We start from the raw sequence: 26,678 nt of genomic DNA, 5'->3' as shown, positions 1-26,678 counted from the left end.
AATATTGGCTTAAGTATTACACTTCAGCGAATGCACAAAGCGAACATTTAAAAGCAGACAACTGCAAACCACTAAACAGTCTACAGGTGACCTGAGTCTCTATATAACTTTTCCATCTCTCATTCAGTCTACTTCTCAATCTCACCACCCTGTATTATGCAATCCCTAATTCTCCTTCTCATATTTGCATCCTCTCTCCTAAAACTTTCTCTCCTTTACCCCTGTACTCCGCCCCACAGCTTGTATATATCACCCTCACTCCTATCCTCACCTTATTATTGCACTCATCAACTCTTGCTGATTCTGAACCCACACACCAATAAAACCTCCAAGATACTGAGATGTGTCCCCCCACACAAATCATACTTCCATATCACCTCTCTCACCCTTCTGCCTCTCCTAACCTCTGGAGATATTTTCCCAAATCCTGGACCGCCATCATTTACCTTTGGCCAGCATACCCGTCACCCCCTGTCCACTGACATCAGCTGAAATCCACACAATCTGGTTTATATTCCTCTTCTACCTAGAGCCAGCCTCCCCTTCTCCTGCGCCCTCTGGAATGACCGCTCTGTTTGCAACAAACTCACCTCTGTCCATGACCTATTTATCACAAACTCCTTCAACCTGCTTGCAATTACTGAGACCTGGCTTCAAGAATCTGACTCTCCTTCTCCTGCTGCCCTCTCCCAACAAGTGCAAAGAAAAAAAAATAGCTGTTTATCCAGCTAGAAATCACAGGAGCTGATAACTTCCCATACTGTCTGCCTTTGGACTGTTATCAGTCAACATTGTTCCCTGCTATCTCTGTGGACTAAAAAACACCTACCCTTGTTATCATAGAGAAGAGTGGAAGATATTATGTAATCTTAAAGTGGTAGTAAACTCAGAATTTTTATTTGAACCTATAGATAAGCTTGTATTAAAGCCTACCTGTAGGTTTAATGAATATCTCCTAAACATGCACCATTTAGGAGATATTCTAGGAAGCAATAGCCCGGTAATGTCACCGGCGCATGCAGTCTGATAGAAATAGCATACCTGTGCTGTTCCTTCAGAGCTCTGTGTCGTTAACAGTGACTCCCACATGCATGCGCGGGAGTGACATCATCGTGGCTTCGCCATTCAAGCTGGCGCAGCCCGTGAATTCGCAAGGAAGACCGGGTGAAGATGGAAGTCTCTGCATCGGTGATAGCACGCCTCTGGAGGGCTTTATTTCAAGGTAAGTTTTTTATAATGTGCTAATATGCAAATAATAGCACATTATGCCTTTACCTTACAGGTTATTTCTTTTTGTAACATTTACTACCGCTTTAACACAGTGTTATGTAGTCCTAACACGCTAGCTGTCCTAGAGTGACTAAGCTGCTCAGTATGACTGTTACCCTTTGCCAGGAAGTGAGTTCATGGGAGGATTGCCAAGGTAAAATAAATGGGAAAAGTGTGAATAAATCTGCAGTAATATACATTTTTTGTTTTTGTGTTTAGTTTAGAAAAAGAGAATTCCCCTAATAGTGGGACTTTTTAGGCACTGGTTCAAAAAATGGTGTAAACAACAAAAAAGTTAAATAATGAAAATATAATTTATTGAAAAATACACAGTAGTTTAAAATATGGCAAGCTGTATACAATACATGAAATCAGCGAGCAGATAATAACCACAGGACCCCAGGGTGTGAAACCAGCGTTTCGAAGTCAAATTGTAACTCATTCTTCAGGGGGGACCTTGGGTAGCGGTAGATTCTGCTTTGTTGATTAAGATTGTGGGCCTGCCAGCGTAATGTTAAAAACAGGTGATCAGAGTGCTCAGAGGTCTGACCAAAAAGTGCTGCTCAGGAAAGTCAAACAGGATTATCAATGATGATCCACATTACGTGATCTCAGGGATATGTGCTAGCCAGCCAATGGCCGGTTGGGAACAGCTGAAATCCAAACTTTGGAGATCCTTGGAAATGTTCAGCAGCAAGAAAATTGTTGTTGTGATTAATTATCACAATTAATTGTGTTTCACAATGATAGTAATTGTTGATCGCTGTTGGAGATGTTTGAAACAGAGGGGCACTTTCGCGCATTTATGGTGGTCTTGCGACTTAATAAGGACATACTGGTCCAAGATTATTAATCTCATCAAACACATCACAGGCACCTCTATGGTCCTTGATGCTGCATGCTGTTTACTTCATGTAAATAATCTCTTGTATAAAAGCTATAAACACTCCTTAGTCAAACACCTACTAAATGCGGCCAAGGCGGTCATACCCCTTCAATGGAATACGCAAAACACCCCCAATACCAAAGACTGGGCGGACAAGGTGAAACTTATATATGACATGGAAGAGACCATCGCTATTAAGAAGGAATCGGATGTCGACTTCCATGAAACTTGGAGACCCTGGGTACTCTTCACATTGTCTGATGATTTTCCTAAATTGATTACACATTAAATAGTCTTGAGATGAGGCTACACAGCCTTCTGAGTTATTGACCTTTGTTTACCGAATATTATATCTGGTACATGACACCCAACCTGATTGATTAGGAATGCTCGCTGCAGAACTCCCTACCCCCATACTCACCTCACCCCTTCTATCAATTTCTCTTTTCTCTTTCTTTATCCCTCTCTACTCTGTCTTCCTTCCTCTCGGCCTCTATGGCCATCTGGTGTAGTGGTTCTTTCCCTGACTACACCAGTACCGGTTGATTTGTTGACTGTACGAGACTTTCAGGACATAATTCTTGTCAAATATGTCAACTTTTATACTGAAATGTCTGTCTGTATTCTTTCATGTTATATATTCTTGATGTTATACCAAAATGCTTACATTACTATTTTTCATTGTTACAATCTTATTCCTCAATAAAGCTCTTATTGAATAAAAAAAAAAAAAGAAAATTGTGTATTAGAGAGGATCATTATCTTCCTGGCAAGGAGGCATTGCTCCTTGCCAGGAAGATAATGATCCTCTCTAATACACAATTTTCTTGCTGCTGAACATTTCCAAGGATCTCCCTCACCTGTGAGAGATTTCCTTTCACTTCCTGTTATCACTATGGAAAAGGAAGCAAGGAAAATCTTAACAATGGAACACAGATGGCAGAAAAAGTTGACAGGGGCTTTAGTCCTACTATACTCTATTAGAAACAAAAAAACATATGCCTGTAGAATGGGCATGCATACGTGGTGTGTCTGGGCACACCCTAATCACCATGTGCAGCGCAGATTCCCCTTGATGCCCTTGCCACCCCCTGTTAGCTTCCCTTCTCTCCTCTTGCTACTATTGCGGGCACACAGGGGAATGTTTCAGGATGGAGAGCGGGGAAAGGGTCTGTAAATATGTCATTTACTGCATATACTGGCCCCTTTCTTTTCTGAATGAACACAGTGAGTGAGCGGTACTGCTCACTCACTGTGTTCATTCATAGCTGAAGCATAGTAAACTGGGTTTGTGAATGACCAGGAAGCCACTGGGCACAGAGTACTTCCCATATATTCGATGTCCAGTGCAGATGAGGCTGCAGAAAAAGGTACTGACTGGGGAATCTCTGTCCTCATTCCCTTTCCCTGTCTCAAAAGTGAGACATCAGGGGTCTGTTTAGACCCCTGATATTTCACCAAAGCCCCCCAACAGAGTTCCTAAAAAATTGTAAAAAAAATAATAAAAATATAAAAATGTAAAAATATTTCAATTAAAATCTACTGACACTGTCCACTGCTCTACTGACACCGTCCTCTGCCCCACTGACAAAGTCCACTGCTCTACTGACACTGTCCACTGCTCTACTGACACCATCCTCTGCCCCACTGACAAAGTCCACTGCTCTACTGACACTGTCCACTGCTCTACTGACACCGTCCTCTGCCCCACTGACAAAGTCCACTGCTCTACTGACACTGTCCACTGCTCTACTGACACCATCCACTGCCCTACTGATACTGTCCACTGCTCTACTGACTGACACCATCCACTGCCCTACTGATACTGTCCATTGCTCTACTGACTGACACCATCCACTGCCCTACTGATACTTCCATTGCTCTACTAATTGACACCATCCACTGTCCTACTGACACCAACCTCTGCCGTACTGACACATCCACTGGTCTTCTGACACCATCCACTGCCCTACTGATACGTCCATTGCTCTACTAATTGACACCATCCATTGTCCTACTGACATCAACCTTTGCCATACTGACACATCCACTGCTCTTCTGACACCATCCACTGCCCTACTGATACGTCCATTGCTCTACTAATTGACACCATCCACTGTCCTACTGACATCAACCTCTGACGTACTGACACATCCACTGCTCTACAGACACCATCCACTGCCCTACTGACTCATCTATTGCTCTACAAATTGACAGCATCCACTGTCCTATTGACACTAACCACTGCCGCACTGACATGTCCACTGCTCTACTGACATCATCCACTGCTCTACTGAGCTTTGGGGTGCAAACCCTAATGCAATAAGCTGTGCACATCTATCTTTAAATTACTATCTACATTTTGTTATTGGGTTAAAGGTAAAGCTTAGGGCCTACTTTCCAGTTCTTCTGGTCCACTCTCTGAAGTGCATTAGCAGAGTGGCTAAGTGACATTCTTGTTTTGTGGTTCTGGGTCTTGGGTTCTGGATCCGTATTCCTCCAGGGACAATATCTTCATGGAGTTTGTCCCGCAGTGTCTATGTGTGTAATAGGAACATTAGATCATAAGTTCCTTTAGGGACAAAATTTAAATAGTTATATACACTCAATAAAGAACGACGTAATATATTGGCGCTATTTAAGTAAACAAGTAAAAGTGTTGGGATGGGATAAGAGTCAACTGTTTTCTTGTCGCATTGCACATATTGTACTATTATTTATAATGGACTGGCATTAGATAAAAGCGGGGAAGTGGGATGATTGCGCAAAGCTTAAATTGTACAGCTTGTGCAACTGTTCATGTGACAGTATCTTCACTAAACTCAACAACAACTTCGCCTTTCCCTTTACTACTGGCCCCTTCTTGCCGGTCCTGCATCTGTATAAGGTTTTCCTGTAACTTTAAACGGCTTCCTTTATGCCCAGCACCATAACCATCCCTCCCCCACACACACTTTGAAGTTTCACATCCATTAAATGTAGCCTCAGGGGAGATATATATATATATACAGCATCAGGAACATCCCCCACAACCTCTCTTTGAAGAGGCAATATCATTGCTGTTAACCCCTTACCTATCATTAGACTGCCAAACTTCAAATCTTTGCCTTTTTATGCTTACACCATATGTTGCCTTGCATATATATATAATAATTTCACATTAGATTGTCCTATAGTCCTATTGTTGTTTGTGATATCCCATTTTTTGAAGGGTAGCTCAACTAACAGCAACTAAATAGAACTAGTCACTTTAGACAACGGTCTGCCGTTGTTGATCTTCTTTTGAAAATTCTATTTTCAAAACTAGTCTAAAAGGTCTGTAAACCAAGAAGAATCAGTACAACACATACACTTATTAATTCACATACAATTGAAAGCAACAAAACAAATAAAGGGAAAAAAAACAAAAAAAAAAAACATTTTTATTTTGTATTTGTTTTGTTGTTTGTTAATTGTATGTGTATTGATATTTGTATGTGTTGTATTGCTAATTTTTGGTTTGCAGACCATTTAGAGAATTTTCATGTTTATAGGGAACAAGAACCACTCATTGGTTTCAGCTGGTTTTTCAGTATTTTAGTAGGGTGTACTCTTGTTATTATTAAGTACAGATTGCGTGAAACACGTTCACAGCTGTTCTCTAACCATCTGGAGCTGTGATGTTGCTTTGACATTTTATATATTCAATAAAGTTTGCAAGATTCCCTTTCCCACCGGACTGGCACCAACCCTTTTGTTTTCTCTGGAAAACTTGCCACCTCGGACCAGACCAGAACCCAAGCCTATAGACAGTGGGCAGATTCTAAATGTTACAGGGAACCATGCTGCGTAATGGAATAACACTGCTCTAGGCAGTATTCTCCTGGAAGTCCAGGGTGGTGGGCAGAGCCTTCACAACCTCGGTTTACAGGACGTGGGTTGAATGATGATGGGTGTAATTCGATAGAGGAGTGGCACCATCTTGCTGGATCGATGAGTCCACCGGGGACAGCACTGAAGATCAGGTAAAGCTTCGTACACACGCAACGATTACCGGCCGACCGATCGGCCGTCTTTTGTCCAGTGTTGTTGTGTTGGTTGAAATGTGCTCTAGACTGCACACAAATTTTCTCGGCCAACAACAGCCCACTTCAGAAGTGATGTCATGTGCTGGTTTACTTTCCGTGTGTTTTTTCTTCTCTGAGCATGCCCAGTCTTGCTCATCTGATTTTTGTCTGCCGAAATCTGTACTGACTGACGGAAAATCAGCCGTTCTAGCATGCACACCAGATTTTGTTCGGCCGAAAAGTCACAGTCGGTTGTCGGAAGCATCATACTAACAAGCCGAAAATTGGCCGATCGGACGTTGGCCGAAAATTCACGGCCAACAATCGTTGCGTGTGTACGAGGCATAAGTATAGCAATTGTAGTTGCTTTGTTTTTTGTTTTTTAAAGCTGCTAGAAGTGCTTTTTTACATATAGTGCTCAAACTGAAAATGGACTTTAGGGCCTCATGCACACTGGACGTTTTTGGCTTCAGATTATCTCCCCAGCATGCTATCCTATGTGTCCATGCACACATAGGCTATTATCAGCAGTTTTTGGCAGGGGCATTTTCTGGCTGAAAAACCCCAGAACTAGAGGGTTTTAGGCCTCCTGCACACTGGACGTTATAAAAAAGCTTATGGCTCAAAAACGCTGATAAATGTTGAAAAGCTACATTTTTCAGCGTTTACTAGTTCTGGGGTTTTTTCCAGCCAGGAAACACCCCTGCCAAAAACTGCTGATAACAGCCTATGTGTGCATGGACACCAAGGCCTCATGCACTCCGGATGTTTTTACAGCTGCTGTTTTTGGCTTCAGATGTTTTTTTTCTGCAGCTAATAATCTCCCTAGCATTTTATCCTATGTGTCCATCCACACATAGGCTGTTATCAGCAGTTTTCGACAGGGGCATTTTCTAGCTGGAAAAAAACTCCAGAACTAGTGGGTTTTGAGAGGAGTTTTTCAGCTGTAAACACGCTCTAACTCTGATAAAAGCTTAAAAACGCTGAAAAACTTTGGTGTTTATCAGCGTTTTTAAACTATAAGCTTTTGTGGGAGTATAGTTTTGCTAAAAAACGCTACAGCTGAAAAACCCTAAAAAATGCTGGAAAAACTCCTACAACTACAGCTGTCTACTGGCGTTTTAATAATGGCCAGTGTGCATGAAGCTTAAGGCCTTTTATACTTAAGTCCTTATGTGCATACTTTTTCTTGGTCAAGGTATCAAGCCAGAAGATCAGGAAGACAGCCAGGAAGCTCAAATTTTCAGGTGTGGTTGGCAGTGATATCCTCCACGGTTTTCTTATTTCAAGTTTACACAAATTACTCTATTACCGCTATTCAAAACCACAGGGGTTCTTAATCACCCTATTATTGACCTTATCAGGGAGGACCCAGTTCTACTTTGCACAAAACTGCCAAGAGTATGTTTTCCATATAGGCCATGGTTTTCCATGTCCTGCCTGTGAACTTATCATTCAGACCCGTAAATGACCCCTACAATTATTACTGGGAGTGGTGATCTTGTGTTTTTGTATTTCTGGAATAGGACTGCAGCTCTAATAAACACATCACCTACATAGTACATAATTTTGTAAAATGTCATGCTTTTAGGTTCTCATTTTCACCTTGTTATTGTATTATTCTTTTCAGATATTTCTATATTTTTTTGATATTTCCCAAGTAGAGGAGAGTCATATTTTTCATTGAGCTACTTTGTACCTGTCTTCCTTAATGGTTATTATGCTTAGATAATGTTGGTGTTTTCCTGTTTTGTGGGATCTGTAGAGTTAGTTTGCAGATGAAGCTTCAAGGGATATTAGAGATAATTGTCGTTCCGCAAGAAGTTGCTGGCCTTGGGCGTTAAGGATGAAGAGAGATGACGTAAAGACTCATTAATCTAGATCCATTAACTCTTATACAGTGAACTGCTGAAATTTATGTCACCCTTTTAGTCAAATTGTAGTCTTCATTGTTGTTCAGGGTAGCTGGTAAGAGTTTTTTTTTTTTTTTACAACATTGCTATACACAATGGAATTCCTCAATGGCATTAGCCAATATACGTATCTAATATGGACCTAAAGTGACCTGGCCTCCATTACTGCCGTTTCCTTGGAAATTCACTTAGAGACATTGCTCCCTGGAAAAGAGACATCTGCTCCCTGGGAAAGCAGATAATGACAGTTGATATTTTTGTACTATGAACAGGAATTGTTAAATGCAATATTATTGCATTGGGTATTAACATGTAGATGTTTTGAAAACTATTTTCCAAGTTTCTTAACTTTAGGCGTCATTGTTGCTTTGTGGGTAAAATTAAGGAATTAAAATGGGCAATGTTGTAGTGATTAAAAGTGATTTTGGTGGTAGTTTTTGTCATAATGATATGTGAGCTCTGGATTAACTATAACAGCGGTTACAATTTATTTTTTCAATTGTGTGCTCACATTGTATAACAATAGGTTAATTTTCCCTTCCTCGCCCTCTTTGCCTAAAATGGAAAAAAAAGAATACAACAAAGAAATGTGGGTTTCAACTTATAGCTCCACCTAGCGACTCTTTTAGCCTATTATGAAATGTTGTTGAATGAGGACTCAACTGCCACCATTAGATGACATAATTATACTGCACACAATAAGAATATTACAGGTAGACTTGCCAAGTAAAATTGAAATATACAGAATAACATTGGCTCAAAGTGGAGCCAAGAAGGAACTGACATCCACTTCCCATCCTTCTAACGTCTTTCACATCTTCAGATTGTTTTCTCCACTCTTCCGGTACTGTGCAGAGCTATGTCAAATAAGGTGAACTGTAGTCTGTAATGACAGCTCTACTTATTTTTGTGCAACTTATATTAGGACTGTTATATGGGGTTTTTTTTTAGCAATTTTCCTTTTTTAGAGTGATATTGAATTCATCAAGAATGATAAATGCTTTTTTGAACCCACTCAAGCTAGATGTCTTTTAAGCTGCTCTTTTTGCAGACAAAACATTAGTTAATCACAACCGTAGGTATAGCAAAGTGTGTGCTATTAGGATTGTCTATGTTCCCACATCAAATAAGGGCGAGCCTCCACATCTGATGTTTCTCATTATTTGTGGATTATTGACTGAAGAACATAGTTTAATAAGACAGCTTTATTTTAATGAATATACTGCTGAAAATGCACAGATGTCAACATTTCTCCATGGATCCCCAAGCTAAACAATATTTTCAGCAAATTTTTTGGTTTGCGCACCAGTGATTTTTAAACCTCACCCTAACCGTTTAAGCTGTGCCCAGTTTTCAATTACCTTCAAAGGCATTAGCAGGCTCATGTGCAAGATAAACAAAATCCAAAAGCATTGTTCCATAGCAGGAATAGACTAGCATTGGGCCTGCAAGCTGCATTGGAATTAAGTGATATCATATCCATAACCTCACTTGAGTAATAACTCCACTTCACACCCAGCAATGTTATTATTGAGCCCCGTTTTCTGTTCCCTACCACCTACCATGTGGTTACTGATGCAAACCTAAAATCAGTGAAATGTGACAGGGCTTCAATCCTTTATATTCATACCATGAACACTCTTATTTACCTCTGAGGTATGAGAGGTAAGAGCGAGACTTAATTCAAACTGTGTGATTCGACGCTGGAAATTTAAAAAAAAGACAAACGTAGAAAGTAGCAATCAATATGAGTGTATTTAACCCTGCAATTTACTGATATATCATTTCTAGATATCAGCTGCCCAGCAAGGAATGGAATTTATAGTTTTCAATAGTTCTCAATTATACAACATAATGTGTACAACATTACAAAGAAACTATAAATTGGCATAAATTGGAGCCCATAATCAATCACTGCAAGATTATATTCCAGTATTCATAATATAACACAACGGTCAAAATCCAGCATGTACTGGATGGCAGCCATGTGCTATAATGTATATAATACAATACATCTTTTATAACCATAAACCATTCATCACCTACTGTTTCAGCCAATCCATCACTCCTTACCATAGCCAATCCAAAGTCATCTACCAGCACTCTGCACTTTGCAGCTTCTAGCCACAAATTACTGTATCTATTGTATCTATCACCCTTTCTCCACATTCAAGCAATTTATCACCCCTCCTTACTTTACATCATCCCCTTTTGAAACCTTTGGTCAACCTTTTTCATCCAATCCTTCACAACTATTTCTGTAGTAGCCATCCTTTTAGCCCCTTCTATATAAGTAGTCATGCTTTCTTTTGTATGTAATGCATTTATAGACAACTTTACTGCCCAAATCAAGAGGAAAAAATACTTTCTTCAGAACAGTTTCCACATATTGTAGAAGTGATCAGTGTAAACATTTGAGATTGACTCTTTCTTACGTAGGTAGCAAATAGGGCTAGCAGATTTCCACTTCCTCTTCTCTCCGATGACAGGCTTTCTTAGAAAACCTGGGTCTGGGTGGTGTGGGCACTTTGTAGTATATCAGATTGTGCTGTCAACAACCAACAGCACAGCAAGGCCTTTGGTGAAGAAAGAAGATCAAGGAGATCAGATGGTTGAGGAGATCAACTGCAGGCCATTCTCTGAGAGCTAAACACAGATTTGACTTAGCACTCCGGCATATACTATTACCAATGGTGTGCTTCTCTATTGGTCATGTATTTCCACTAAGGGTGACCACTCCCCAACGCAGATACCAAACTATTGCCCAAGGCATTGCCCCACAGGTATCCATTTTACAAATATGGCTATGCATATCCAGAGAGACACTTGCTGATAGGGTAAGATGGAGCTTTTTCCTTAATACGAATACTGGCTACAGGTTGACCAAGCTGGTCCTATGGCAAAAGATGGATTAACTTTACAGAGGTAGTTGGAAAAATGATAATGTTTGAAATGCTATAGTCATCTCTATGTTTCTAATAAATACACTGTTCTCTTTTTTATACATTTTACGTGCCTTGTGGGAATTTTTACAATTAGTTAAACTAGATGGAAATCAGAAACAGAACAAAGAACCAGGAGCTGATTGGGTGTGCTGTTTTATTTCCTTATTCATGCACACCCTCTTCCAGATTTGTAAGGCAGGAGTGAGCTCGCTGACCTCACGTTAACAGCTGTGCAGCAGTCTTTTTTTTTTCCCTGCCTGTGGAGTCCATATAGCACTCCCTGCCAAACAGAAAAAAAAATCTTTCCTTTGGCTTGCCAAAAAGTATTCCATTCTTTCATTGCTGTAAATCTGCATCCAAGAGAATCAGCTTCAAGCCCCATGGCTTAAGTGAGCTTGGATTTATATGCATGATTGTGATAAACAAAGAAGCATGCCCATGCACATTATTATTTTTACAAAACACACAATAGATTTAAAGTGCTTGATATCTGTTGTAGAAATTGTCTAATATGTTACAGGTGACAATTTATTCCCTTTTCTGATAATGATGAGAAATCATATAAAGCAATATGTTGGTCAACACAGTGGCTTAGTGGTTAGCCATTCTGCCTTGCAACACTGGAGTCCCTTATCTGCATGGATTTTTTTTGTTGTCCCTCTGCTTGTGTGAGTTTACCCCAGGTATTCGTGGGTTTTCTCCACGTACTTCGGTTTCCTCCTACATTCCAAAGACATGCTGGTAGGTTAATCAGCTCTTGTCTAAATTGGCTCTGTGTGTGCATGTATGCATGCATTATAGATCGGGATCTATCTTGTAAGTTTATTGAGGGCAAGGACTGATGTGAATGCACAAAATTTAAAGTGCTGCATAAATTATGAGCACTATATAAATTGCTTTTATAATATGTTTGCCCACCTTAAGATCTCATAGGTCAGAAATAAGTCAATAGTAATATTTTTTATTGATTTCGGTGCTACATAATAATACATTATTACAATTATGTATGTTGTATATAGATTTACATGTGTGATATCATATCCTGATTTGAATTCCCGTTTTTCTGTATCCACAGGGCTGGCTACAGCAGTATGGCTATCTTCCTCCAGGTGACCTCAGAACTCACACATTACGCTCCCCACAGTCTATGTCTGAAGCCATTTCTGCTATGCAAAGGTTCTATGGGTTGCCAGTGACTGGGAAGATGGACAGTGACACAGAAAGGTATGATATCTTTCTCTAAATTTATTTTTTTTGGCCTAAACAAAAGTAACCGGAGCAGCATAGCTCAGTACAATTTGGTAAAAAAGAATAAATAAATAAATATTAAAGTTAACCACAAATATGCAGATAGTGGGAATCTGATGCAATAATTTTATTTATCTAATTTACATTGTCAATCATGCAAAATTAGTCCCAATCAATTAATCAATGTATAAGACTGGTACAACTTGTTCTGGTTACTGGAACATCATACCATTTTCCCCAGGTCTTTATTGTTATTATTATTATACAGGATTTATATAGCGCCAACAGTTTGTGCAATGCTTTACAACGTTGGAGCAGACAGTACAGTTACAATACAATTCAATACGGGAAGAATCAGAGAGCCCTGCTCCTTAGAGCTTACAATCTAAGAGGGAGGGTCAAGAGATACAAAAGGTAATAACTGCAAGGGATGGGCAGATGAAGTAAATGAAAGTACAGTTGTTAGGTGGGGGCAGGATAGTCTTTTCTTAAGAGAAAAGTTTTCAGGGATCACCTAAATGTGGATAGATTTGGAGATAGTTGGACAGATTGGGGAATTCCACAAGATAGGGAATTCCAAAGTATGGGAGAAGCTCGGGAGAAATCCTGGATGCAAGTATGGGAGGAGGTGCCGAGGGAGCTAGAGCAAGAGGTCTTGGGCGGAACGAAGAGGACATTATCATTATATTATTATTACTAGTACTATATTTGCAGACGTAAGACTGTCCAGATCACTGGATTAGCTTCAGATGTTGATAATAAATTGAAAGCATACTGTATATACATAATACAAATGAGGGTTTATGAGTAATATATTTGTTATAGAGACACATGTTTGGCATGCCTCAAGCATGCACTAATTTAGTCTTGTGCTTCTCATACTGTGGCAATGTATATCAAGCATCTAGAAGCATTCAAAAGCACTTTCACCTAGCAGCAAGAGGGTCGCTGGTTCGAATCCCAACCACGACACTACCTGCCTGGAGTTTGCATGTTCTCCCTGTGCCTGCGTGGGTTTCCTCCGGGTACTCCGGTTTCCTCCCACACTCCAAAGACATGCTGGTAGGTTAATTGGATACTGTATAAAAAAAATTGGCCCTACTATGTATGTATGAATGTGAGTTAGGGACCTTAGATTGTAAGCTCCTTGAGGGCAGGGACTGATGTGAATGTGTAATGTATATGTAAAGCGCTGCGTAAATTGACAGCGCTATATAAGTACCTGAAATAAATAAATAAATAAATAATGACACATACACTACACATTACACGTACATGAACTTTAATGGCATCCCAGTTTTAGTCCGTAGGGTTCAATATTGAGTTGGCCCACCCTTTGCAGCTATAACAGATTCAACTCTTCTGGGAAGGCTGTCCACAAGATTTAGGAGTGTGTCTATGGGAATGTTTGACCATTCTTCCAGAAGTGCATTTGTGAGGTCACTGATGTTCGCGAGAAGGCCTGGTTCGCAGTTTCCACTCTAATTCACCCCAAAGGAGTTCTATCGGCTTAAGCTTAGGACTCTGTGCAGGCCAGCCAAGTTCCTCCAACCCAAACTCCCAAACAACCCATGTCTTTATGGACCTTGCTTTTTGCACTGATGTGCAGTCATGTTGGAACAGGAAGGGGCCATCCCCAAACTGTTCCCACAAGGTTGGGAGCATAAAATTATACAAAATGCCTTGGTATGCTGACCCTTAAGAGTTCCCTTCACTGAAACCAAGGGGCCAAGCCCAACCACTGAAAAATGACCCCACGCCATAATCCCCCCTCCACCAATTATTTGAGACAGTGCACAAAGCAAGGTCCATAAAGACATGGATGAGCAAGTTTGGGGAGGAGGAACTTGACTAAGTCCTGACCTTAACTCGACAGAACACCTTTGGGATTAATTAGAATGGAGGCTGGGAGCCAGGCCCTCTCGTCCAGCATCAGTGCCTGACCTCACAAATGCGCTTCTGGAAAAATGGTCAAACATTCCATGGACACACTCCTAAACCTTGTGGACAGCCTTCCCAGAAGAGTTGAAGCTGTTATAGTTGCAAAGGGTGGGCCAACTCAATATTGAATCCTAAGGACTAAGATTGGGATGCCATTAAAGTTCATGTACGTGTAAAGGCAGGCATCCCAATACTTTTGACAAAATAGTGTAAATATACATCGATTCATTTCCATGTCATATTTATTCTTAGATACTAATACCTGGTTATCTTTAGGGCTATGAAAAGGCCACGCTGCGGTGTCCCAGATAAATTTGGTGCTGAAATAAAAGCCAACGTGAGGAGGAAAAGATATGCCATCCAGGGTCTAAAATGGCAGCACAAGGACATCACTTTCTGGTATATTAAAACATATATTTAGAAGGAGAATCTGTTTATATTAACATTTCACCTTTACTTTTAGTATAACGTTTGTTTTCTCCCAGCATACAGAACTACACACCTAAAGTTGGCGAATATGAGACAAATCAAGCCATCCGGAGAGCCTTTGCTATTTGGGAAAGTGTAACTCCACTGCACTTCACTGAGGTTCGATATGTGGACATTCAAGATGGACATGCAAAGCATGCTGACATCATGATCTTCTTTGCTGAGGGGTTCCATGGGGACAGTACCCCTTTTGATGGAGAAGGGGGCTTTCTGGCACATGCATACTTTCCTGGGCCAGGTATTGGAGGAGATACTCACTTTGATTCTGCAGAGCCATGGACAGCCAGAAATGATGATTTAGATGGTAAGGACAAAGTCACACTCAGAATGAGAAATTTTTACAGCATGGAGGATAAGCAGATTAAAAAGGAATCGGTAATATCAGTAATAAAAATGTAAATACTTCTGTTTACTTAGGTAATGATCTGTTCCTTGTGGCTGTTCATGAACTGGGACATGCATTGGGATTAGAACATTCCAATGATCCATCAGCAATCATGGCCCCATTTTATCAGTGGATGGACACCCAGAACTTTCAGTTACCGGATGATGACCGTAGAGGAATTCAACAGATATATGGAAGTGGTAAGAGGCTGGAGACAACACAGTTAAATGAAATGCTACAAGCTATGTCAAAAGCAGATATATTAGTTGAATAGCATTTTAGGAATCCATATGCTGTACTCAGTGCTTTAAGTGGTCCAAAAGAGGTGCCGGTACTCTATTATAGCCCCCACCCCACATCAGGGTCCCCACAGAGCACCCCCCCGGCCTGGGCTGGGACTCTGGAGCAGGGGGACTCACTGGTGGTGACTGATCTGGCTCTGGAGTGAAAAATATTCTTGGGGGGGCAATTGAGGTGCAGATGTCAAAAATGAGCGTACTGGTACGCTAAGGCGCACAGATAGGTGACGGTATGCTCAAGAGCCATATTTGGGAGTGGCTGTACTTAGTACCAGTGCATACCGGCCCACTTAAACCACTGGCTGTACTGTATATACACTATATGTGAATGTCTACAATTATGCAATAAATTAATAGAATATGTGCGTATTTCAAAGATTGTTTACTCCTATGTTTTGTCCGAGAGTTAAAGTGGCCATAGACAGTTTCGTTTTTTTGGTTCAGCCAGGGGGGCTGGGTGGAGAAATGCCCCCCCCCTCCCCCCCCCACTGGAACATTGTATTCTGACAGCAGGACCCAGCCCTTTCAAGATATGCTGATCTACAAATATTTCCCAGCTTGCCCATTCGACAGAAGTCAATCTACTGATCGACTTCTGTAGAAAAGGGATAGAAAACAAACTGACCAAAATTCTGCAGGTCCCTGCAGGCCAGCTTAGAGTGTCCATTTGCCAGTCTAAGAGAAAGTCAGTTTCTATATAGGTGACTGGGGGATAACTGGGCTATTGCTTGTATTATGAAAACAGATATATTTTAAACTCATGTTTACTGATTTTCCACTTATTCTTAGGCCATGGAGAAGGACCACCACGTCCCACACGTGCACCTCAGCCAACTCCACGATACCGTCCAGATGTCCCAGATGACCCAAATGTTCCTCCTTACGGACCAGATATCTGTCAAGGCAATTTTGACACCGTTGCTGTGTTGAGAGGGGAGATGTTTGTGTTTAAGGTTTGTGATCAGAAATCTTTCTTAATTTAAAGACTAGGTTATCATCTACGTATCTCTTGATTTAAACAAAATATCTCTGCAGGAACGCTGGTTCTGGCGTGTGCGTAATAATCGTGTAATGGATGGTTACCCAATGCCCATTGGACACTTCTGGCGTGGGCTCCCAAACTCAATAAATTCGGCTTATGAACGAAAAGATGGAAAATTTGTCTTCTTCAAGGGTAATTAGTCAATACTGTAGATTTTTCAGTGTTTAATAAATAATTATTAACTATCAATTAACAATAAAAAAACAGGACACATATCATGTTGTTATAATAATTTTGAGATATTCATCATTATTTTCTGTCTTTTTTTGTGTGTTCAGGGGATAATTACTGGGTATTCGATGAAGCCATTCTTGAGCCTGGATACCCCAGAACATTAAAAGAAATGGGCCGGGGATTACCAACTGATAGGATTGATGCTGCCCTGTACTGGATGCCAAATGGAAAGACCTATTTCTTCAGGGGAAACAAGTAAGTGATTTTGTGAACTGAAAAGGGAGGAGAAGATAGGACATTTCTACATCCTAATGGCTAAATGAAAAAGACAACTCCCGCCAAACAGTTAAATCATCAATAGAAAAACATGTGGGAGCTCTTTTACATACCAATGCCAAAAGATTTCTAAAGGAATGACCATGTTTTGTGACTAGTTATGACTGCTGTGCTACTCAGCCGGATAACATACTCAAAGTGACTGTACTATTTAGAGCCTCTAACTGTGCAGGCTTCTTTTGAGGCTTTATCCACACTATAAGCTTAAAAAATGCCATAAAAACCCTGGATTACAAACTTTTTTTTTTTTTTTTTTGTGCCAGCTTCTAGCAGCAGTTAGAAGCTTTCAGCTTTTTTTTCTGCTGGAAAATCGCACCCAAAAATGCCTAGAAGGTGAAGCTTTAAAACCGCGTCTAGACTAAAATAGTGTGCATGATCATAAAAAAATGCCCAAAAGCTGTTGCTAGTAGCTTCTTTTTTAAGCTAGTGTGTATTGAGCCTTACTGAATACTACTTTGTTGTTGATCCAGAGCAAAAGCTTACTTTTCTGTAAGCTTAAGAGCTTCCCACTGTTATTTATCAGTTTACCCAGCAGGCATTCCCACTGTAAGTTTGCATACCAAAACTAAGCTGACAAAAAAGACAGAGGTTATGAAATTAAACTAGCTAAATTTTTCAACAAATTTGTACATTAATATTGCCTGGAGTTATTATTTGAAAGAGAAGTATGGCCAAAGCTTTTTTGGTCATACTTCACTTGTGGGTCACAGAGCTGCTGCAGGCTCTGAAAGATATTGTTGGGATCCACCCAGCTGATTGACAGCTGATTGTGGCCGAGAGCTGAAGCCAGGTGTGACTGCCCCATGTCCTACCCGTTGCTCCAGGGAGGACTGGAGGAGCAGAGTGGAGAGTGATGACTGGCAGTCACTGCGCTGCGCTGCAAGAAGCCCAAGAACTGAGCAATCAGTGGTCATATGATTGCTCAATTCACGGTTTTGGAGCCCAAGTGAGAGAGCTGCAGGATCACAGTGAAGCTGCATCATAGAGGTAAGTATTTGTGTTTGTTTGTTTTTTTTTTTTAAACCCCAAAGTTAAACCTGTGCTTTGACCATGCAGTGCAAAGCAACAAATTTGTTTAATTAGCCCTTCAGTCCATCAGCCCATACCATTCCTTTGCTTCTCAATCGCTCTGGTCAACTTCTGGGAATAAAGAAGAAAGACATTTCTGTGTAAGCTCCATGTTGGTGCCATTAGAGCTTTACCAGGGCTCAGGACTTTGCCTGTGACAATGCTGACCCAATCACCAACCACCAGCACTGTCACATAGAGTTAGTCACGTGCTACCCCATACCCAGAGGTTTCAGGTATTTTTCCCTTAAAAAAGCAATGGATAATTTAAAAAAGGGTGAGTATACAGTATGCTGCTTTGGTAGAGGGGCAATAAAGCTGTAGATAGGCAAAGCACAGCTTTGCTTTTAGAAATATTTTGGGGTATTATTCACATATTTTGTCCCTCTTTTCTTTCAGTTACTATCGGTTTAATGATGAGATGAGAGCTGTAGATTCTGATTACCCAAAGAAAATCAAAGTATGGGAAGGAATCCCTGATTCTGTTCGAGGAGCATTTATGGGAAGTGATGGCGGTAAGGAAGGCATATTCTTACAAATTATGAGGAATTATTCGGTTTGTCATGTATGCGCACATGTACAAAACCATTAGGACACACCATGTGAAAATGGTGGTTTATTCTGAGAGTTTTGAACACACTATGTTCTCTAATGTGTAAGTTCCCTGACCAACTTTGCGACAATGTTGAATTCACTGCATCTGCCTATACACATTAGAGGACAGGATCTGCATAAACTTGTAAGTTCAGGTTTATCTGACTGGAGGGGGGAGTGGGAAGCAGAGGCTGCAGGACACAAGTGACAGAATTTGGAGGCAAGTTTCCAACCCATCTGATCTCTCATTCCCCTTGGCAGGGCTGGTTGGCTTTGCCAGCCTCTGCCCATACACACAATATTGTAGCCCAATCCAACAGTTTCTGGGTTACATTTCATGTCAGTTAGTACTTTTAAATCTATTTCTATAACCATTTCAAGGCAGTGCCATCTTAAGAGCATTAAAGGGCCCCGGGCAATGCAGTGCACTGGGGCCCTCCCTGCACAATCACCCATGAGAATGAAAATGCAAATTATCGATAAGGTGATATTTATTGGTACAGCAGTGCCAGGCTAATGACAGCTTCCAAGTTCAGCAGCTGGGTCCGGTGAACACACACACACGGACGGGAGTCAGACTCAACTGTCCTGTGTGTGCCTGTTCCCGTGGAGGCGGACAGGCATTCCTGCAGTTGTGGGCTCCCCCTCCATGGCCCAAGTGGCCTGACAGCAGCACAGGGCCAACAGGCACTTGCCACCTGCTGATGCACATGGGAATCTGGACTAATGCTTGGCTGGGGCTCGGTCGCTGGACAAGTGGGGCCCCCGGGCAACTTCCCATCGTGCCCATTCGGTAAGATGGCCCTGTTTCAAGGGTCAGTGCAAGTAATAGTTGAGACTGTAAATTTTGTCAAATGGATATTGTTTACTCCTTGATAAGCTGAATCAGAGGTGTCTGAAATAAAAAGTAAAGCGGGGTAACACAGCACATGCCTGTTGTTTTGCTTCCAAAAGTTTCTTGTCTACTAAGCCCAAACGAAGGGACACTGCAAAATAGGTTTATCTTGTGTCTTGGTCTCCTGTACCGCATGAGACTTGCTGACATCTGGACCCCCTCGCCAGTGGGATCTGGTATGCTTTCCTTCCAGGCGGGTGGTTTGATGAGTTGGAGGTCCCTTATACTTGGTTGATCACTCAGCCGAAGCTTTAATATTATCCTTCACAGATTCTGATGCAGTTGGTCTCATAACCTATTAAACATGTTGTATTCGCCAGAACTCCACCATGTAACCAGCATGCAAGACAATACAATTATTACCTAAAGCTTTGTTAGAAATGAATATAAGATGCTGAAGGGTGAGGGTAATCGGGGTAGGTTGTGAAGGAATAGATGTATCTGTTGTCTGATAGTCTCTTTATTGTGGATAGTGAAAACTTCATTATCAACAGCCTTAATGAAGCTTGTAAACATGTGTTTTAAGCATAATTGAACTAGTTTTATACTATACTACTTTTATATATTTTTATGTTGTTTCATATATCTTAACTGGCACCTGCAAAGTCCCAATACTAGGCAAGAATCTTATTGAAAAAAACAGGAATGCTTGCTGTGCATGCCTTCCCCCGTGACCATCTCTCAATAATAGCCTTAAACAATATGATCGTTTATGTTTAGTGCTGGCTGGCATAGATGCCCATGGTTGTTTGGTATTTCCTGTACATTCAACCACTCTCTAGTATATTTAGTTAATTTGTAGCTTATCTAAACCAAAAACAAAAATGTTATATATTTCATCTTACAAGTCCTCATATGTGGTGGCTGCATTCATTTTTAGCTCTTTTGTCCTTTACTTTCATCTTCTAATAACACACTTCGTTCCTTCATGTCTACACTCATTTCTCCACTGTATTAATGGAGGATGCCATGGTTGTCACAAAGGCTGGACTACCTTTAATCTCACAGGAAGTGACAAGTTCAGTGCATTTTTGGCTAGATCAACAAGTTTTTTTCTCTACTTGTTGAAAATGTTATTAGCATGACAAGGGAAAACAAATGTAGCCAGCACATCTACAGACTGGCAAGCTGCCATATATTAAAGTGGAATTCCAGTCTAAATCTAACTATTCTTAAAAATACTTCCTCCCCCCTTCTTACATCTGTGCTGACTAACCTGTGTAAGAAATATGTGTACACTTACCTATTTTCAGCCTGCGTGGGCTCCCTTGTGTCAGTCAGCGACGACTGCAGGGGAGAGGAGGGACCGCCGACAATGCATGGGCCATGGGAATCTATGGATGACCTCACTACTCCCAGGCATTCCCAGCCACTGTCAAGCGCTCTCTGCAGTCATTGCTGGCTGACAGAGGATTACATGACTGGATCGAAGCAGGTTGAAAATAGGATAAGGGATCTACATCTTTTTATTTTTATTTTTTTACACAAGTTAGTTAGCATAGGTACAGTATTTGGAGGGGATAAGGAGCATTTTTAAAACTAGGTAGATTTCTAGTTTAGATTGTTTTGGGGTTCAGATTTGCTTTAAGACGATGGGGAAAGAGTCTTGGGGGTTTCATTAACCTTTTTATTTTACTGTAGCATTTCTTAATTCTTAGGTTCTCTTTCCTTTTATGTTTTGCAGCCTTTACCTATTTCTACAAGGGTAACAAGTACTGGAAGTTTAATAACCAGCAGTTGAAGACAGAATCTGGTTTTCCCAAGTCTGTTCTGCAAGACTGGATGGGTTGCAGAACCGTCAAGCAACCTGAAGATAATGATGTTGATGATGACAGAGAAGTAGTAATCATTGAAGTTGATGAAGCCAGCGGAGGAATAAGCATGGCAGCTGTTGTAGTTCCAGTGCTTCTTTTGCTTTGTGTCCTGTTCCTTGGACTGGCCGTATTTATCTTCAGGCAGTATGGCACTCCCAAAAGGCTTCTATACTGGCAGCGATCCCTGCTGGACAAAGTGTGAGACATCACATATCTGGACCCTCCCCCCCATTGCTGTCTCTCTGGCCCTCCCATGCCTCCCTCACACAGATTTCATGGGGAGCAGTAATAGCCTCCTGGGGAGGGAGAAAGGGAGAGAGGCAGTTTGCACCATCTTTGCCGCTATTTATGTGGCACACATCATTGCATTTAACCCCTCCATTGCCAGACTGGAGCCATGTCTTCCATAATGGTTATTGCACGGGTACAAGTTGTAGTTTTTCGTTAGTAATTTGTTGGGAAGTGCTCTCAGTATAGCTACCACTTGCAGGAGTCAGAGCAGAGATGGACACCCTTTTAAAGGGTCTGGAGACATTACCTTAAGTTGTGTGTTTATTCTTTCCAGAACACTACAATCCCTTGCTAAGATGAATAGTTTTTTTGCTAAGAGCATACAGCCTGAACCTTAGTCATGGCTGGGGTACATGGAAGTGCAAGTGGGGGAAGACCACCCTGTCTGGCCATGTGAGCTTTTGTCCAAAGGTTGTTTCCTCTGTGCCATACTGCCAACTGCCAATAGCACAGCTAGCTTTACTAAGAGCCAACAGAAGGACGTTATTAGTCAGTAAGAAGATATTGACTTCTGTATATAACCTGGGTCACAGCTGTGTAATGGGGTACAATGTTCCAGACTTTTGTGACAAAAGCATTTATAATAATTTGGTAAAATAGAAGGGCCTGAGGTCCAATTTAAGTTGGGAAAAAAAAAAAAGAAAAAAATATGTTTTCATAGTAACCAAACGTGTGTGACAAGGACAATAATGTTTTGTCCTTAGGATTTTCAAGTACTGTCTGTGATATATGATCTAGAGGAAGCTGAGATAGGTAAGTGTATTTTTGCAGAGCAGGAATCTGTACCTGGAGAAAAAGAGGGACAAGTTTAAGGTCAGTGCCACCCAACTCCCAGAGTGCCTTGAAAAATGCCCTGTAAACCCATCCATTGTACTTCTACGTTGCCTCTATGCTCTATTCTTATAGATATAGAAGGAAAGCGTTTCAATCTCAGGGTCTTCTCCTGGTATCTGACTTGGATGATGTCAATAGATGCTTATATATACTTGGTTTAGTCACTACTTTCAGGTCCTGGCAGAGGCAGCATTGTGTTGGCTTTCTGTGATGTAAGGGGTTGATCACTGCTCTGAAAGATTCTTGCAGTTCTCTTGTCAGAGAAAGGACTGGGCTCACAATGTTTCAGTCCATACAAAATGTTAACAATTGCTCTGCAGGTCTCTGGCTGTAGTGGGGTTAATCATGGTTGCTTAGTGCCCCTGTAATTGACAAAAAGAAACATCAGTGCTCTGTGAATCTCATGCACAGGGAAGGAGTTATTCACAGCTCTGCAAGTTTCTGGCGGGGTGAGGTTAAGAAGGGCAAATTACATGGTACGGTCAGGGGGTGGGGGTCACATTTCCTGTCTTGTTTCCCGTCTTCTTATTTTTTGTTTATATTTGATTATTATAATTAATATTATTTGATATTAAGGCAGCTCCTGCAGGTCAGGCCGCTTTGCATCTCCCACCTGTCCACTGCCAGAAGGATCCATCTTGTTCCACTGGTCCCTCTAGCAGTGAGTGGGTGACCTCTTCACCCCTCCCCTCCAAGCATGGAGCTTGGGGTCAGGGTTTGCACAAGATTATGGGGGCAAAGAGAAGCATGTGCCCTTTCTAACCTAACCCCCCCCCAAGTGCCTTATATCACCTGTAACCTCAAACCTAAAATGTGCATCATTCCCTTATTTTAATATGTGCGTGGAGGGGTGTGGGAGATCTACCAAATGGAATTAATTAAAGCTTCTCTCTTGTGGACAAAGTTGTGTTTTTTATTTTATTATTTCCTGAAGTCTTTTTTTAAAAAATCTACCAGAAACTATTTGTTATGGACCTATGTTTTTTTTTATATCAGAAATATAAAAAAATATAAAAACAGAGATTTATCTGTGTTCATTTATCTCACATACACTAAGTAGTACATTTAAAATAATTGTGGAATCTCTTAAGCTTGAACATTTAGTTAAGTGACCATCCTAACTTTATACATTTTATATTTTCCTAAATTGTGCTTTTGGTGTTTCCTTCTTCTTTTTATGATTTTTGGTAATCTTCTAAGCCAATCTAAACACTACACATTTCACATCACAGACCATATGCACATATGGCCTTTTACTGGCATATAAAAGACTGTGTTTTTCCATGTTTTTTTACTGTTACTGCAAGTGATCAATGCAGTAAAGTGATTCACATTTTTGAAATGTATAAAGGATATATTAGCTAAACATACAATGGTGGATTGGAATTGTTTTTCCCCCAAGCCATCTAGTGCACATTTTTGTCTGGGCAGGTTTATTCAGGAAAAAATGAAAAAAAAAAAATAGATTTTTGCATTGTACCATATTATGACATTTGTATTGTATTCTGCTGTGCTTCAAGGCTATGCAAAAATGTATTTTTGTATAGGCATAGGATTTGAATAACTATGCTGAAGGTAGAGGAGAGAAAACGAATAGATGAATATCTTATATTCTGTCTAAAAATGATGTCAGTCTCCTCTGAGACCTTAAGACTTGGGCTTAGTGTTGCGAGGAAAGCAATCTTTCCAGGAATTCTTTCCCTGTACTATATGGAAAATCCATTTAAGTTATAGCTCTGACTTTCTGTATTTCTGGTGTTACAATATCTCACTGAGCTGAAAGGAACTGCAGTAGCTTACTGTGAAGCTGTTTGTCCAATTTTCGGTATGCGGTGGCCTTTTTGAAGAACCCCTTTTGTGATAGTGGTAGACTATTTCCCAAATGACACTTCACTCCCCTAGCAATTATAAGCTCAGTGCGGAGGCAGCAACAATAAAAAGCAATAAACCTACGCAATATACAGCGGTTTTGCTAAGGATTGAGGCAGCATATTATTTTTGGTAAAAGAGGTTAGGAATAGCTTCATGAGGAGGATGAAATATACTGATCGCCCATCTAAGATGGCTGTTAAATGTTTCTGTACATTCATAACTCACGAAAACTGTATTACTAATCTGAAAGTGTCAATAGGCCCTAAGAAGGACTTATGAGGGATGCGGGGTTAAGTATGCATAATTTGACTTAATTACCAAACACTGGAAAAGCAAGTACAAGGGCTCTTTATCATGGGTTAAAGCTATTAAATCCCACTGTGTTAAGTCTCAGTAGGAAAGTTTTTAATTGCTACAGAGAAGGACGGTGGGAAACACACATACACTGTATATAGCAGTACAGATGACAGAGCCCACACTCGTATATGCATAAAGCCCCTTCCTGATTTAAAACTTTGCAGTGTCACAATGGAAGAGAATATACATATACCCAAGACGTGTTCACTCCATTTTGTGACTGAAATCTGGCTGCCTATTGCACTTATATATGCTTAAAGCTTATGCAGCTTTCCACAGACTAAAGCAACCAAAAGATGAGTCAAATTGGTTGAACAAAAAATAACTTCTTCCCTGCTGATCTTTTGTATTCTAACAGCGGGGGATTTCCCTTCCATCAGAATACACTGACCAGCATTGCAGGCTATAGCCTGCAGCACTGATCGAGCAGGGAAAATCTGACAGGGCAGTTGTATAGAAGTCAATAGGTAGATCAACTTCTGTGCAACCTCAGTGTCCATGCAGGAATCAAAATTTCAATCCATGTATGGCTGGGATAAGCTAGCTTGAGCAGCCAGGCTTTGGTCCCACTTTACAAAATATTAGGGAGCTACAAATCTACGTAGGTGCTTGTCTATCCTTTTACATTTCTATACGTAAAGGTTTGAAGCTTCCCTGGGACAAAGTCAACTGGATAAATACTGCAAATACAGCCACAAAGCTTGTTGATTGTTAAGTCCATCTCTAAAACAATAAGATTAGCTACTACAGTCTAATTAAAAGAAACAAAAAAAAACTGATTGCGGTAACTGCAATAAATTCTACAGTGTGGTTCTGAAGTTGTGGTGGTGCACATCATCATCGGCCCTTTAAAATCAGCTGTAAGTATAGCTTTGTTGCTAGGTGGGGAAAAGAGCAGGGGCTTCAGCCCGAAGGTAAATTTGATAACCCCACATTTTAAAGTAAGTCCAGCCTCATGGGAAGGGGGGGGTAGGCTCACTTCCTGGTTGCTACTTGTTTCACCAGTGCCCATCAATGCAGCCTCACCAGTGCCCATCAGCTCAGCGTCACCAATGCCCATCAATGTAGCCTCATCAGTGCCCATCAATGCAGCCTCATCAGTGCCCATCAACTCAGCCTCACCATTGCTCATCAATGCAGCCTCTTTAGTGCCCATCAGCTTAGCCTCATCAATGCCCATCAATGCAGCCTCATCAGTGGCCATCAATGCAGCCCCATCAGTGCCCATCAATGCAGCCTCATCAGTGCCCATCAGCTTAGCTCACCAATGCCCATCAGCTTAGCCTCATCAGTGCCCATCAATGCAGCCTCATCAGTGCCCATCAACTCAGCCTCACCATTGCTCATCAATTCAGCCTCTTTAGTGCCCATCAGCTCTGCCTCATCAATGCCCATCAATGCAGCCTCATCAGTGCCCATCAATGCAGCCCCATCAGTGCCCATCAATGCAGCCTCATCAGTGCCCATCAGCTTAGCTCACCAATGCCCATCAGCTTAGCCTCATCATTGCCCATCAATGCAGCCTGATCAGTGCCTATCAATGCAGCCTCATCAGTGCCCATCATTGCAGCCCCATCAGTGCCCATCAATGCAGCCTCACCAATGCCCATCAATGTAGCCTTTCAGTGCCCATCAATGCAGCCTCATCAGTGCCCATCAACTCAGCCTCATCAATGCCCATCAATGCAGCCGCATCAGTGCCCATCAATGCAGCCCCATCAGTGCCCATCAATGCAGCCTCATCAGTGCCCATCAGCTTAGCTCACCAATGCCCATCAGCTTAGCCTCATCATTGCCCATCAATGCCGCCTGATCAGTGCCTATCAATGCAGCCTGATCAGTGCCCATCAGCTTAGCCTTGCCAGTGTCCATCATTGCAGCCTGATCAGTGCCCATCAGCTCAGCCTTACCTGTGTCCATCAATGCAGCCTGATCAGTGTCCATCAGCTCAGCCTCACCAGTGCCCATCAGCTCAGCCTT

At 41.2% G+C, this 26,678-nt stretch overlaps 1 protein-coding gene across 1 annotated transcript in view; it reads left to right on the top strand.

The window, feature by feature from the left end:
- The window catches only part of MMP14 (matrix metallopeptidase 14), a 52,856-nt gene extending 29,368 nt beyond the window's left edge, over positions 1 to 23,488 (top strand). The window contains exons 2-10 of the mRNA XM_082252648.1: positions 12,135 to 12,283; positions 14,525 to 14,647; positions 14,734 to 15,041; positions 15,155 to 15,322; positions 16,211 to 16,374; positions 16,457 to 16,595; positions 16,742 to 16,892; positions 18,441 to 18,556; positions 21,215 to 23,488. Of these exons, the coding sequence (XP_082108774.1) occupies positions 12,135 to 12,283; positions 14,525 to 14,647; positions 14,734 to 15,041; positions 15,155 to 15,322; positions 16,211 to 16,374; positions 16,457 to 16,595; positions 16,742 to 16,892; positions 18,441 to 18,556; positions 21,215 to 21,546 (1,650 nt within the window). The 3' untranslated portion in view covers positions 21,547 to 23,488. The remainder of the gene's footprint in view (positions 1 to 12,134; positions 12,284 to 14,524; positions 14,648 to 14,733; positions 15,042 to 15,154; positions 15,323 to 16,210; positions 16,375 to 16,456; positions 16,596 to 16,741; positions 16,893 to 18,440; positions 18,557 to 21,214) is intronic.
- Positions 23,489 to 26,678: the final 3,190 nt, after the last annotated feature.

The sequence above is a fragment of the Pelophylax lessonae genome (assembly GCF_965119305.1).
Source record: "Pelophylax lessonae genome assembly, chromosome: 1".
NCBI classification, from domain to species: domain Eukaryota; kingdom Metazoa; phylum Chordata; class Amphibia; order Anura; family Ranidae; genus Pelophylax; species Pelophylax lessonae.
Note: the sequence above shows the minus strand (reverse complement) of the source record. Positions and strands in the feature narration are given on the sequence as shown.